General features: G+C 46.9%; 1 protein-coding gene across 2 annotated transcripts; it reads right to left on the reverse strand.

Annotated features, from left to right (window-relative positions):
* Positions 1 to 1,152: 1,152 nt before the first annotated feature.
* PHYH (phytanoyl-CoA 2-hydroxylase) lies at positions 1,153 to 14,780 on the reverse strand. 2 transcript variants are annotated; one of them, XM_072858074.1, is made up of 9 exons: positions 14,530 to 14,780; positions 10,606 to 10,661; positions 9,948 to 10,058; positions 9,799 to 9,829; positions 8,891 to 8,972; positions 6,914 to 7,095; positions 5,382 to 5,531; positions 3,830 to 3,961; positions 1,153 to 1,722 (listed from the first exon to the last, which is right to left on the reverse strand). In XM_072858074.1, the coding sequence occupies exons 1-9, from the start codon at positions 14,620 to 14,622 to the stop codon at positions 1,669 to 1,671; spliced, it is 891 nt and encodes a 296-aa protein (XP_072714175.1). In that variant the 5' UTR covers positions 14,623 to 14,780; the 3' UTR covers positions 1,153 to 1,668. The 2 variants fall into 2 exon arrangements, with proteins under 2 accessions (XP_072714175.1, XP_072714167.1); XM_072858066.1 differs by having other exon boundaries at positions 9,664 to 9,829; positions 14,530 to 14,775.
* Positions 14,781 to 15,449: the final 669 nt, after the last annotated feature.

The raw sequence follows: 15,449 nt of genomic DNA on the forward strand, positions 1-15,449 counted from the left end.
GGGTTATACAGAGGGCATGGGAAGAGATGCAGGAACCAGGATACTCAAAATCACCCACTGAGCAGGGCTGGGGGACTGTCCTAAAGTCTCCCCCTCATCAGACTTGGTGTTGTGGTCAAACCAGGGGCTACCAAGAGGATACGTCTGTCTCCGGGTGGGAACCACAGCCCAGACACCTCACCTCACCACCAAGGGTTTAGGACCAACGCAATAACTATGGTCAAACCTTGCCTTGTTTAAAAAGCATACAAACAAGAAAACCCATAGATGCTGCAGGAAGAGGCACAAACCCCTCCTCTGCATTACGTTGTCACGTATGAAATGACTGCAACAGCTTCGACTTGCAGCTGCTTGTCCAGACAATCCACCATTGAGCCTTGTGGGTTGAGGACAGGACTGTATCTGATCTCCTGTCTCACCTGAGTGAATTCTTGAGCTGCAAGATAACAGAGCAGAAGAACCCACAAGAGCCTGTCACTGCAGCCTTTGGTGCTGTTTTGGCACCTTCTTTGGGTGGAAGGGGGAAGTGGAAAAGAGCTGAGGATTGATTGGGGTATTCAGTGACGCACCCACTGCCAGAATTTCTGAGCGGCAGAAGTAATACAACACAGCCCTTGAACACAGTTTTGCTCTGATTGAATCTGTATTTCAAAAAATTCTGAAAGCAAAAGAATCTTTCAGAAAGCAAGGAAAAACATTGTGAAAGGCGAGAGGATCACTTCAGTGCACGTCGCTCCACCCTGCCACCCAGTGCATCCTGAGGAGTATCTGACCACCTCCCTGACCTGGCAGCACCAAAAGGTACCTTTTCCCAGACCCACCAGACTCAAAGGAGGACTCCCTCATTTCACACAGCCTTGGACTGGTTGTGCAAGGCCAAGGAGAGGCTGGTTTGCTGGTCCAGTAGCTCCCAACCCTGTCAGCCACATATTTCACTTGTGCCAGTGCTGCTTGGTAAGATATGATGCCACGCCAGGTCATGTTTGAGGAACTCTACTAGCAATCATGTTCCAGCCCATCAATTCCCTTTTTTTTTTTTATGTGAGTGGTTGCTGCTTCCCCTTTATCCAGTTCCTTACACCGTTGATTCTGCTGGGTACCAATATCCCCATCTTCATCAGCTGTACTAATGACTTCCCATGTGAGCTCATACTGAGGGCTTGCATGAAACTCTGATTCTTTTTATTTCTTTTGCATAGAAAAGGAAGTTGGAAACGTTAAAAAACATACCCTTGCATAAATCGTTGCATAAAATCTTATGTTAGTATAGCATCATTCCAAAGGCACGTCATGTGAGAAACTTTTAAAAAACAAGAATGAAAACATCAAGAAAATCAAGGTGTTCTTTCAAGACCTTAATTCTTCAATTGTCTAAGATAACCACAGCAAATCTCTGTTTTTCTAGGTTAGGTTTTCTTTGATGTACATCAGCTGTTCAGCCTCAGTGCAATTATTTTGTATTAGCATAAAATGATTTTGCTATGCAGCATTTTACCAACAAGCAAATTGGTAACCAGCTTGTTACCAACTTGCTTTAACCAGCAAGTTACCAACACAGAGGTCAACAAAGCACACATAATTCTGCCTGCCGAGGCAGAGTCTGCACTCGCCGATCAGAGAAGCTCGTTCTCAGGCACGTGTTTTCCATCCTGCTCTCCAAAGGTTGTTCTACAGGTTAATTCTTTCCCCTTGCACAAGCCGTGCTCGGAAGTTCCAAATATCCTTCAAAACAAAAATGAGACAAAGGAAAATCCTTAAGGGCCAGCAAAAACAGTGATCAGGATTCCACTGTAGAGATGGAAATAGATACAGCATTGTCAGCTTAGCTACCTACCCATAAAAACATACCAAAACACTTACTGAATATCTTTTCAAATCCTAAATATCAAGAATCAAAATGCAGCCCTGACTAAGAAAGAGGTGCAACCTCCACCCCCAGGAAACAGGTTGTTTACACATGTGACATGGACTGCAAGATGCCCGTGGTTCAATTCTGGAAGGCAGCGGAAGAGGAAACATGAACAGCACAGAGACCATTATCCTTGTAGAAGTCACCCTCGTCTGCTTGTGCACACAGGGCTTCCCTTGTGCGCCTCTGGGTGATCAAAAAAGCTCACTAACTGACTACACCTTACATACTGCTGCCCATGAGCAAGTGATATTCCTTGTGCAGCAGAAACCAGCAGGAAATAATGGATACGCAGAGAGCAGACCACTGCTGTTTGCTTCACGGAGGTAAGTCTTGGGCAAGTTCCTACCTCAGTTTCCCTGTGTGAGGATTACTTAGTTCTTATCATTAGTCTTGTGAAGGTGAAATATAAGAGCTGGGCAATTCTCCGGGAGAAAGCTCCAACTCTGGTTTAAAAAAGCTTAAAGCTCCATGAAAACACACAGACTCATCTGAAGCTTGTATGGGCACACTCTCATTTCCACTCACGAGAAGGAGAGCGCCTCGCTACGCATCACGTTGGATTTCACTGTGTACCTAAATAACTCCAGGAATCAAAAGTCAAGCAAGCTGTAACTTTACAGACAACATGTAAGATCAGGCTTGCAAAACACAGCTGGACACCCCACCATACCCAGACACCCTGTGGGGAAAAACAAAACAAAACAAAAACTCCAGAAGTAAAAAAGACAGTCCTCTCCTCCAGAATGCCCTAGATATTGTAATATCTGTAAAATATGTAAATTTTAAAAGAAAATCACTGCCTATTAAATCTAGACTTTACTGCCTTGATACTGGCTGTGCACGTGTTTGGGAACTGCTGCGGATTAAGAAATTCAGAATATTTCCAACCCAGTAACAAGGTTTATTTTTCTTTCAGTGGCTGAATTCCTGAAGAATTTAGATTTGTTTTTTATTTTACACAATGGTTTCAGTTATTCAGCAAGAGTCCATTACCCCCCCATCTTTTTTTTTTGAGGCAGATGTATATCGCTGCTGACATACCTGCTGTAGCCTCACATGTAAACAATTGACATGGGATTATATTTAACCAAAAAAATTCAGTCTACTATTGCAGTCAGATGTGGCTACTTGTTTTAAAAGGAAAATCCACTTGCCATTAGGAGGGGAAACTGTAAGAACTGTGGACATACAAACTGTGGACAAACACTGAATTTATTGCACCCTCTTATACTTGCGAATTCAGGGCAAGCGATGACCACATCTTCTTATTTACATCGTGCAGTCCAAATATAACTGTGAAGAGCTCTGATTCAGGCACACTCCCCACAACAAACCGTGAACCAGGAGATGCAGTGAAAGGCAAAGCTTGCATAGACTTCACCCTATTCCTGCCTTGCCACGTTAGCCCTCCCCACTGCTACCCAGTGGGGCAAAGCCTAGACCCCCTCGAATGGAGTAAGCAGTGCATGTGAGCAGCCTCAGAGCTGAGCCATCATGACAGCAGTCTGTGGCTCCTCCTCACTTATGCTACAACATCAGTCACATAACGAAGTGCTGATCTAATCTCCACCAACTCAGCCGGCACTGGAAGGGATCAAGGTTTGCTCACAAAACCCATTTTGACAAGCAGAGCTGGAGGAGGAACTTCTAGAGCTCAAGGGATATGAAGGGGCTGCCCAGAGAGCAAGGCCACTTCTCCAGCATAGCAAGAAGCAGCCTTAGGAGCAAAAAAGGCCCTAAAAAAGCCTGCTGGTCATCCTCTGAACATCAGGTCTTTTATTCTGCCAAGCACCTCTGCTTGGCACAGCTTGATCTGCCAAACTGGGCATACCAAAAAGCACAAATCTGTCACACAAGAGAAACTTAGGAAAGGGAACTGACCTGGATTGTAACAAAGGGCATATAGCAGAGTCTTACCCTGAGTTCCACGGAAGTCGTGTTGTATTTCTTGTGAACCATTTCTACCAGTTCTTTCTCCAGGTGCTCTTGGGTCGTGTTCTTGACGTCGATGTAGTAGCACTCTGAGCTGGCAAAGTGACAGCTTATACTCTGCATGAGGAAACCAGACATCACTCACTACCACATTGATTACAAATGACTGGTGGAAAAAAAATCTTGTGCATCCCAGATCATGGACACCACACCTCTTCCTTCCAGGTCATGTCAGCAAATTCCTTCCTCCTTTCTGAGCACTCCTGCTCTCCTGAGACTGTCCCCTTGGAGAAATACTCTTGCTGGAGAAATACTCTTGCTTGCTGACATGCTCTTCTTCCTTCCCTCCTCTCCCAAACATTCCCCCAGCATGAACTGTACTACTTGATCTCAGAATATCAGCAAATAGAGTGGGAATAGGGAAAGTCAGGGTTGGAGCAGACCTGGGTGTTCCGTAAGGGGTTCTTACTTTCTGCGCCCAGACAGTCACATCAACCTACTTATTTTGTAATCAGTTCTTGCCTAAGCAGAGTCTAGAGGAAATAAACAGAAATGCCCCACCAGAAAAAGCTGTTCTCTCATTACAACTGCAAGCAAGATCATGCCAGATCTCAAAGGGTGCTAGACCATAACCTGGCTCAGAGAGCTCCAGGACACTCACTGATTTACCCCAAAGGCAGACAAATGTTGGGATTTGGCACAGTATGAGGAAGCTCTTGTGTTTCTGCAGGATACTGAACAGGACTATTGCTCCACTAGCCAGGAAAGAGCCAGCAGAGACTCTCAGTACCTGATGTCCTCTCTGCTTTCAGGAATGCAGGAGGAAACAATTCCACACCAGTAAACTGCTACTGGGGCTTAAAGAATGGGCCATGTAGTAGTTGATGCAGGCAAAACAAAATAAAAATAGAGCAGTCTGTGTTGCAGTGCATGAGGGGAAATATCTGCATTGCTACTAGTGGCTACACTAGAGGCTACAGTTCCCTTATGTGCCTGGATGAATCCACTTCTGAGAAAGGATCAGGCCTCCAAAGGAGGGCACTTCTCCTCTTTCAGTTAAACAATCACGATGCAAAACAACTAGATGATGTGTAATCAAATCTTTAATAGAAAAATGGGTCATGTTATCATATAAATTAATATTATTTATTGGATGATGGAGGCTCTTGCTATCCAGAGATGAGATACCAAGAAGGCAGGGAGAAGAAGGTTAGAGAAGCTCCTGATATTTGGGACAGCTGAAAGGGAACTATTGGAAAAGCAAGTACAGCCAGCCAGGCTTCAAACATAGATTCAACATCTAATTTCTACTCCTGCTTTGTTTTTCTCAAGCAGCCCCACAGCATGCTCTTCTCCCAAAAGACAGAGATGTTTAAAAATAAAAAATAAAAAAGATAGCGTAGAAGTATATTAGGAAGCTAAAAAATAGTTTGAAAGTTCATCCACATATTCATGAGCTTGGAAAGTGGGGAGATAGTTTGATCAGTTTTAAAAAAATCAAAAATATCAAAATCTGTATCAAGAGAGAGTTTCCTACCTTTCGGAAACCTGATGTCTTGTTTATCCCAGAGCCATGAATGAGCAGGGGATGGAAGAACACCGTGTCTCCCTTCTCCATGACAAGGTGAACCCTGGGTCTCTTCTCATCCTCATCAAGCAGCCCATGGAAAAGTTTGTTGGTTTTACCCTAGAAAAAAAGGCTGAGTTGAAATCACTCGGTTAAAATTAGAGCAAGCGCCGATTCTCAGTGCGAGGGACAGCAGGGACAGCTACTGATCTGCTTTCCTCTGGGCAGTGTATTTGGTATGCCCAACTAAGAGCCTGCCTGCTTGCCTACAAGTCTTCCTACTTCAAGCCTGACGAACAGCAAAATAATACTTTTTGAAGTTTTCTGAAGGTGGATTCAGACAATTAAGAACATTTCCCAGCTGGAGAGAACAGAGAAGAGCACTGGGGAATCCCACAAGTGTGGCCTGATGCCACCGCTGGGGTCCAGCCTTCTGCTCCCCGTATAACCATCACCAATGCCAGGCCAGCTCAGGAAACATCTGTTCTTAAGAGGAAGATACCGCTTGATATTTAATTGCATCCAGTTGTTTACTATCCAATTTCCTCTCTTCGGGACAGTACACATGCTCACCAGGCAGGAACGATTCACAAGAGGAGAAAGAGTCCTCAGACTTGGCAAAGGCAGTGGAAAACAGTTGCACGTGTTTATGCCGTTACGCCACGATGTGCTGGACAATTTCTAGGTGGAGGTGGGAACAGAGTCAAATCTACCCAGGTTACATGGAGTGAGGCCAACCAAGCAGCTCTCTCCTGAAGCAACAAGTCAGTGTTTGCTGTGCTGGTTTTGGCTGGGGTAGAGTTACTTTTCTTCACAGTAGCTAGTATTGGGCTCTGGTTTGGATTTGTGCTGGAAACAGTGTTGATGGTACAGGGATGTATTTGTTACTGCTGAGCAGTGCTTACACAGAGTCAAGGCCTTTTCTGCTTCTCACCCCACCCCACCAGCGAGTAGGCTGGGGGTGCACAAGGAGCTGGGAGGGGACACGGCTGGGACAGCTGACCCCAACTGACCAAAGGGACATTCCATACCATATGGCGTCATGCTCAGCATAGAAAGCTGGGGGAAGAAGAAGGAAGGGGGATGTTTGGAGTGATGGTGTTTGTCTTCCCAAGTCACCGTTACCCGTGATGGAGCCCTGCTTTCCTGGAGATGGCTGAACACCTGCCTGCCGATGGCAAGCCGTGAATGAATTCCTTGTTTTGCTTTGCTTGCATGCGCGGCTTTTGCTTTACCTATTAAACTGTCTTTATCTCAACCCTTGAGTTTTCTCACTTTTACCCTTCCGATTCTCTCCCCCATCCTATCGGGGGGGAGTGAGCGAGCAGCTGTGTGGTGCTTAGTTGCTGGCTGGGGTTAAACCACAACAGTTGGTGTAAACAGAAAAACCATCACTGAAAACCTCAGCTTTGACCTGCGCATCATCCCTCCATGGTGAGCCCTCCCCAGCCAAAATGTGGTCCCCTCATGCATGCCCTTCCCAAGCCCCCATACTGCTCTACCTCCCACTTTGGATAGCCGTGAGGCTTCAGAGGCTCCTTGTGCGTCCCTGGCTGCACAACCAGGCAGCCGTTGTCCTGGTCGGCCCTCTCCATGGCAGTCCAGGAGCACACGATGCAGTCCGCAGGCCGGAAGGGGAAATAGTGCAAGTCCTGATGCATGGGGTGGAGAAAAGTCTGTTTATCTGCAACACAGGTTCAAAACCTTCAACGTCATCAAACATGACATGGCTTTTTCCTTCCCATTAAACCACTGCACTTATTGTAACACGTCCTAAGAAGCTGCTGCTTGCCACTGGAGAGACTTTGTGTATTCAATGTCTGCTCCAGCCCTCCACTGACTTGGAAGCCAAATGGGTTAACTTACACCCCATCCCAAGATGGACCAAGAGCATAGTGGTGGCTCTTGGGTCAGCAACGGCACGGGGACACAGTGAATGCCAGGAAGCTGCCTGGCTGTGCAATCCCTCAGAAGACTCCTTTTGCTGGCCTTCACCAACAACCCTCTGCCAAGTTCTCACCATTCACTTTGGCTGCTCTCCGGTTTCCTGAACTTTAACCAGCACGGTGCTGCACAAACCTTTCCCAGTACAAAGACTTTCAAACAGCCGCGCTGTCTGTAGTCACCTGATCTGTCGCTGTGTTGCAAGCAGAATCAACCCTGTCTGTGCTGCACCCAACACATTTATTTAGCCTTCTTTTTTTAAAAAAAAAAGAATAAATCTCAATTTATGGACTGCAACCTCTCCAGACAGTCTACCCAGCACTCTATTAGCCTTTGCTCTAGAGGCTTTTTTCCATGAAGTCTAAACAAAAATAAATATTCCTGAAGTTTTGTTTGTTACTTCTTTTCCCACTAAGGAAATTGAAACATATCATCCACACCAAACCAGCCTTTTATATATTATTTATATATTTATTTTGCCATTGAGTTTGCTCCTCAAATAGATATAGTTGGGATGCTTCCACTTGCCTCATTTGCCATATTATTTAGACTTTGGGCAGCCTTGAAAACTTCCTGAGATCTGCACCTCTCCTAAAGTACTCCTCAAAGATACTGAATGGAGACCTTGCAAATACAGAGCAGCTTCCCATTTCTTGTCTGTTACTGTTTTGTTTTTACTTTAAAAATGTATGGTCTCCTGTTGAATTTCCAAACCAAAATGACACAGCTTTCTGTGGAGTATTTTAAGATGACAAGTGGAGATGACTTGAACAAACTCAGTGTTTTAATAACTCAATGTACTATGTATCTGCTCAGAAGCTGCACACCTGAGAATAAGAAACAGAGCTCAGGTCTCAACTTCACTAAACTGAAACAGCTTATGCAGAGTCAAAGCTACTTTGAAAAACTGTCATATGGTTAGTCCGGTTCTCTTCCTCTCTCCCTGCCCATCACCCTTGTATAAATTATGATCTCAATTTCCTGCAGCCGGAGCCAAAGCCAGGCTTCAAAATCCTTCTTTTGGCACCTATTCAAGTATCTTCATGTCAAAGCGCTGAGTGTGCAGCAACTGTCAGTGAGGTCAGGAGCGTATAAACTCCAAGCAAAGGATGATCTCTGTATTTATTGCCTTTTACTGAGGTCCACGGAAGCACTAGTTTTCAACACACTTGAAGAGTCGAGCTTAAAAAGCATGTGATGTTTTAAACCCTGGCCTTTATGCAAGTGTGGCTGGCTGAATAGGAAGCTCGCCTGCCCACTCTGAACACGTGAGTGCTGCAGCCAAGACCACCACCATCTTTAGCAAACAAACATCCACTGAACATTGAAAGACAAGAAATGTTATCTCATTAAGCCATGGTTAAAAGAAAACAAACTATTACCAAAGTGGCCTCGTAAATTTTCAAAGTTCTTTGGTTTTAATTTGTCTCATTTTTTTCAAACAGCTTTTCTAAAACACTAAGTTCAATTTTGGCCACATAGACAGCATACATACAACAATTTCTCTATTTCCCTCTTATCCAAGTTTTCCTTACCAGAATCTGGAAGTTTATTTATCAGCATGGTGTGCATTGCCATGATGTTTGGCCCTGTGAAGCACTCAACATATTTGAGGACCTACAGGGAAGAAAACAGTAGAAAAAAAATATTAGAAACATGAAAGACAAGAGGAAAGATTGCTGAGGAAGCACTGGGACCTGGATATTTGGCTGAGAACTAGGGTACAGGAGGAGGAGGTCGGGATGGAGGGGTGCAGGACAGGAGGCAGGATCCGGCATGGCACACAAACGGGCACGGTGGTAGGAGGCCAAGATGGAAGATGGTGCAGCAGGCTGCTGGTGGGGTTGAAAAGATGGGGAGGGTCATACTTCCACAAAGCTATGGCTTTCTGCCACAACATGAATATTGGCTACCAAGCTGGACCTGCCCAGAGAGCAGATGCTTTGCCTGGATAAAAGACATTCAGAAAATGTCGCTGATCTGTCCTACTAGCCTGGCACGGTTTGGGCTAGTTGCATTCCTGACTGGCTCCGCACCACAGGAGCAGAGGAGCACTGCTTTAAGTCTGAGTACCATCCATCCCATGTTCATGCAGAACAGTTTTAAAAGATGGCTTGATATTCCTTCCTTGTATATGCACTTATGGGAGTGACATATAGGGTCTCTAAGGGATAAAGGATATAGCTTTAGCAGAACCAAAAAAAGCTGCTTTGCATAGGCATTAAAACATAGATACATTCATATAGGCTCTTCCACCACCATCCCCCTTTTTGTTGTTTTGTTTTGGTTTTTTTTTTTTTAATTTTACCTCTGGCAGAGTACAGTATCTGAACAACTCTTTGTCTTCCTGGAAGTCCTGCACTTTATTAACTACTTTTTCAGACTGACCATACTGGGATCTCAGGGACTCGTTTTTCATAATCATAGCTCCCGGTAGATTCACCTCTTTTTTACAGATCCTCACAAACTCCTTCCTGCAAAGCAGAGGGAACGTCCATGTTGGGAAAGTCCAGCTTCATCCAGCTTCCCAGAGCTCCCTCGGGATGCTGTTGCACACAGGACCCCCCAGCACCTTAGGCAAGTGCCCTGTACCTGAAGCGCTCAATGTCTTCATCAGAAACGAGCTTCTTAATGAGCAGATACCCATTGTCTTCGTAGAACTGCCTTTGCGCTGTGGTGAGGACATCGTTGTCCAGGGTATAGCTGAGACACAGAGGAGACACACGTTAGTAGGGCTGGCAGAACAACAGGAGACCTGGCAGACCCAGCCGGAAGACGGTGACACACAGGGATCAGCGGCTTGCTGGGGAGAATTGGTGAGAAGCCCTCCCCACTTGCATGTCCACCTCGGCTCTGTGGGCATGCAGTGTTTCCCATGCCCCAGCAGAGCCAGCATGGTGTGTCCACAGACACCCACTACTTCTGCAGCAGAATTCAGAGCATCCCCCTCGTGCCCTCGCAAAGTGGAGAAGGAGCAGGAAAGCTGGGATCGGTCCTCAGCAGCTTTACTCTCAACAGAGATACTGAGGTACACAAGAATAGTCTCTGCAGTCAGATTATCCATTCAGACTATTTTCAAGATGCATGGTTAAGCTTTTTTATTAAACTACAGTTAAACAAAGGAGAATATAACCTTGCAAAATGAAAGGCTACACAATGTCTGGTGATCAACATGTGTGCTAGGGTGGAAAAAAGAATTGAGTTCTGCAGGTTATTTTTTTTTATCTCTATAAAGGAAGATACAACTTACCGAAACCTCCCTCGCTGAGGAACAGTACTAACTTGGGCTGAAGTAGGAACGCTTGTCTGGGATGGAAATTAAGGAATATACACTCAAGCACAATAGAGTAGAAGAACATCTATACACGTGCGTCCTGAATCCTACAATGTGATTCATCTTAAAGATAAGTGCTGTGCTGGACATTCAATCCATGTTCTTGTTTATTTTGCTTCTAAAAATATCTTTCCCACCTTCAGAGTAGCACATCCGGCAGAGAAGTATAAAATAACAGCATAGTACAGCCTTGTCTGCGCATATAGAAGTCAGTACAAAATGCCTGAGACTCCAGAGTAGTCCACGGGCCTCGATTCATCTCCCAGAACAAGACACTCAATGAGATGCTCAGGGGAGATGTTTACTTGCCCAGTTTCCCTCTCTATGCTCCAGAGAGTAGCCAAACCTACCCAAACCCTGCGTTGCCTCCTGGAGGTGCTTCTCCATCTCTCCCCTCCTAACATCAGTGCACCAAATTCGGAGCCAGAAGTCATATGGGGTGAACCTGGGACTTCACATTCCCATGCAGTAGTGCAAACCCTCACCTTCTCTCCAGTTACTGCAGAGATTAGGTCTCTCCCAAACTTGATAGGGAGAGCACGAGGAGGGGAGAGCTGTGGGCTTGTCCTCCACCTGAACTCATTTCAACAGGTTTCAATAAACACAGTTGTGTTCTCCTATGCAGAGAGAGGCATTCTCATCCACAGAGCAATTAAATCCCACTTGCTAATGAAGCCTCACAAGAACTTTGTGCACGGTATTGAAGTGTCACCAGGGACAAGGGCAAAAAAAGAACGTTTTCTTGCAGATCTCTGGGTCTGCATATGCATGTTTGGAGACTGCTGTGCTTCAGGGTTTTATGTAAACCAAAGACTTTCCTCTACTGCTCACCACTACCTCTTAAGCGTGCCATGAAAGCATGCATGCTCCTGGAATAAGAAATAGGTTTCATCACAACAGTTGTGTTCATGGTCCCTACACCAGGAAGCTTAAACGTTATCTGGTCAAGAGCCGCATACAGTGGGAGAAGAAACACGACACATGGACAGGGATGTAGCAAAAATTATGAGCCAGAGGGAGGAAAAGGTGCTGAGAACTCGATGGAAGGGAGTAGGAAGGAAGAGGACATGGGGAGACCAGGTGAAAACCACCACAGCAGGTCCCACAGCAAGGGATTCCACAACTGAGGGCACTACTGCTCCACACACCACATTTCAGCTCCATTTTCAGTGAAAATGGGACTCCTGGCCGTTCAGGCTCCTAAATGTCCAGAGACAGCTGATGGAGACACAGGCACCGGTTGAACCCCAGCTGTGGTGCCCTCCTCAGCACACCTCCACCTCCCAGAATGGGGGGACAGCAAAGTCCACCAAGACCTGGACCCCATTTGAACAGCTTCCTCCTGGGCTTTGCAGTGCCTCTTCCTCTCACTGGTTTTGCTCTTGCCACCTTGCAACACTCAAAGGACAAGTTTGGGTTGCTTGGTCAACTGAAAACAAGAGGTACACAGGCTGGGAAGGAGCTGCCACCTCTGGCAGCTCATTTTGGTGAAGACACAGAGTATTTAAAGCTTTCCCTTTCCCTCACACACACCTTTTTGGGAATAATGTATTCACAGACATGTTAGACAACTGTGCAGGCAATATAATACTTTTGCAGAGACCGAAGCAGGCACAGCAAGGTCCAGGATCCCCTGAAGCTTTTCCAAAGCATCTCCTCGCAGAGTCTCAAGGGATGGTGCAATCTCCTGCATATCTAAGACAAGCACAATAAACTTGTGTAGTTCTCTTAGAAACCATCTCACAGACACCGGGTGAGATGGTCCTGGCCTGACAGTCACTGCTCTGCCAGCACCATCAGGGTTTGGCCAGCAGCAGCCAAACACCCAGATCACTCAAGTGGAGCAGTTGCTTTCTGAACCTCCCCTGTTCACCTGCATTTTGAGGAAACCTTCACTTCTACAGTTGGTATGCTGGTTTTTTTCCAGTGTCCCAAACCAGGCAGCACGCAAGGTGAATTCACAGCTGCAGGAATGGAGGTCTACAGGCACTTGTGAATGTGCCTTTTTCTCGGCTGCCTTCCTGTAAGGAGAGAAGTGCTGGTGTTACCAATGCAGCACTCCCCTCTGGCTCCTACACCAAGCTCCCAAGAAAAAACTGCCGCATTTTACCTTCTCCTGCTTCCTTTCCTTCCCGAGGCCACATGGGAGGACTCTGCAAAGGCAGAGTTTTTCCACTGTTGTGTAGAAATAACTCATCTTCCAATAAACCAGTACAACCAACATACACTGATCTCTAATATACTGATCCCTAAAAGCAACTACAGGAGGAAACTAGTTATGTACAAGTTGGTATTAAACTCTCTATTATGCAGGGTTAATTTTAAATAAACAGAGAGGACCAGGATGCTCTCTTCTCCAGGCTGGGAAGGTCAGAGTCCGCGGTGAGCCAGAAGAAGGCAGCTAACCCCTGCTGCAGGGCTCTCTGAGCAGAGAGAAGTGGGTGCACACATCTGCACCCCAGCAGGGCAGTGCAGAGACCCTGCGGGCTTCAGGCGGTTCTTACATTTTATGTCTCTGTCAAGACACTTCTATTAAGACACTTCTCCCTTCATAAAAGGGGAGGCATTTTCTGGAAGGAAAATTGACTGTCCTACCCAATTCAACAAGCCAGAGATTACAACAAAACCACTGCACTGAGGTAACATATCTCAAATAAATCTATTACTAGATTCTGTCATTTACTTTATCCACACACCTTTCTTGTTCCAGCCCAATTTAGTCATATTTTTGTCCAAAGCTCTTTGCATCAGAACCATTGTAGCTGGATTTGAAAACAAAACAGCTTATGCAGCGCCTCTCCTTGCTTACTTACTCTCTCCTTACAACCATGGTGCTTTTCCTAGCATTTAATTCCAATTTTGTGTTCCTACTTGCACCTTTGTCTTATGGCAGTCTGAGTCAACTACTATCCATTTATCTTCGTATTTTTAATATATTTGAAGATTCCTACATGCTGTTCGATCACATCCTCTTCGCCAATTTATTATAATTCAGAGGTAAGTTGTCAGCATTCAGCTCTCACCGAGAATCAGCAGCATTTTAATTTTTTTTTTTTTTTTTTTTTAAAGCGAGATTTATGGCAGCAGCTTTAAAAACCCTGTCAGCAGACAGTCTTCATTTAACTTTTGAAAACGTGGGACAGACCAACGTGAAAACTTCTTTCTGCCCCGCTTCCTTTTTCTGGTCTTTTGTAAAGCTGGCAGTCTCCAACATTTCCCCCTCATTTCCCCCTCACAAACCAAACCTCGATGTTTTTCCTTCTGCTGGTCTACCAGTCAAGTCTGTACCTCTCAACAAAGTCTGAGACTTGCTGTGCAATTGCTAAGCTTGCAGAGCTTATCTCCCCCAAAGCCACGAATCTCTAGGAGGAAAATTCGCTGCAGGTAACCCCCCTGCCCAGTGCTGGGGGAGATGTGCCGGGGGGGCTGCCAAGAGGCAGCTGGCCCATCAGACACATCCCCACGCCTGACAGCTTGCAGGGCCGAAGCTCAGGGATAAAGCAACAGGCAGCAGGACGGGTGCTGACCCCAAAACACCAGTCAGGGCTGCCAGGGGAAGTGCGGCCCTGGTGCATCCCTGCTCACCGAGGGGCTGCGTGGGGCACGGCCCCTCTGCACGCCACCACCCCGTAACCAGGGCACGGGGCTGGGACGTTGCCCACGAGTCCTTGTAGGACAAACCACCACCGAACCCCTCCTCGGTGCCCACGCACACACAAACACGCAGGGTGTGGGGAGCGATGTGCAAAGCTCGCTGGGGCGGGGGAGGCAGAGCCCTGACCCCAACGGGGCCAACGTCCCGCTCCCCACCCCCTTCCCACCCCACATCAGAAAGGATACAGGAGCAGGAGCTGCTCCCAGCCGCGGGGAGAGGTGCCGGAGGATGACATCCAGCCGAGCCGCCGGCCCCGACCGCTTCCCGAGCTGCTCCATCGTGCCCAGGGCAGCCGGAGCGCTCGGTCCCCAGCCTGACCCTATAAACACAGCTGGGGAGGAGCGGGGCCCTGTTGGCGTCTGCAGCCCTTGCCTTGGCCGCACATGCGCCAGCAGCCGTGCATGCTCAGAAAGGCCGCAGAAACCCGGCCGGGAGCCAAGGGCTGGCAGGGTTTGCAAATGGGAGGGCCTGCTGGCAGCTGGGACGGACGTGGGGAAAGCTCAGCGCATGCTTTTGCACGTCCCCCCCTTCCCGTATTTTTCTCCTTCTCTGCCAGCAGTTACTGAGCTGCAAGGATTTCATCAGCCCTGTGCAGAGAGCAACGCTTGGCGCTCTCGGGCACAGACCACGGCCGAGGCGGGCACGGATATTTTCTTTATCTCCTGTCTCTAAGGAGACTATCGGGGCTTGCCTCATCCCTCCGTGAACCAGTCTGGAGAGATTTTTATAGCCCCACAGTCAGAGCGTGTTTCCCAAGTACCTCATTTGCGCTGATAGAGATCTGGGATGTCTGCAGACTGCATCAAATCCGCACCCAAGGCTGGGTGTTGTGCTGGGTGGCCTTTCTGTCTAGCCTTCTGGGACAGCTCTGGTCCTTTTGAGCAAGAAAAGAGGGGAAGGAGCAAAAGGAGGAGTGCAGCACCTGGGGAGGTGGGGAGGGAGCAAAAAAAAAAGCCCAGAGAGGAAAACCTGGGGTAGGGAGAGGGGGAAGAAGCGTAAAAAATGGGCAGCTGCGAATAGAGGTTACAAAAAATAAGCTGTGGAATCTTGGTATTCCTCTGAAGCTGGGATATCATTAGAAATGGCATTTTCAATATATACTGTC

The sequence above is a fragment of the Ciconia boyciana genome, chromosome 1, assembly GCF_034638445.1.
Source record: "Ciconia boyciana chromosome 1, ASM3463844v1, whole genome shotgun sequence".
NCBI lineage: Eukaryota > Metazoa > Chordata > Aves > Ciconiiformes > Ciconiidae > Ciconia > Ciconia boyciana.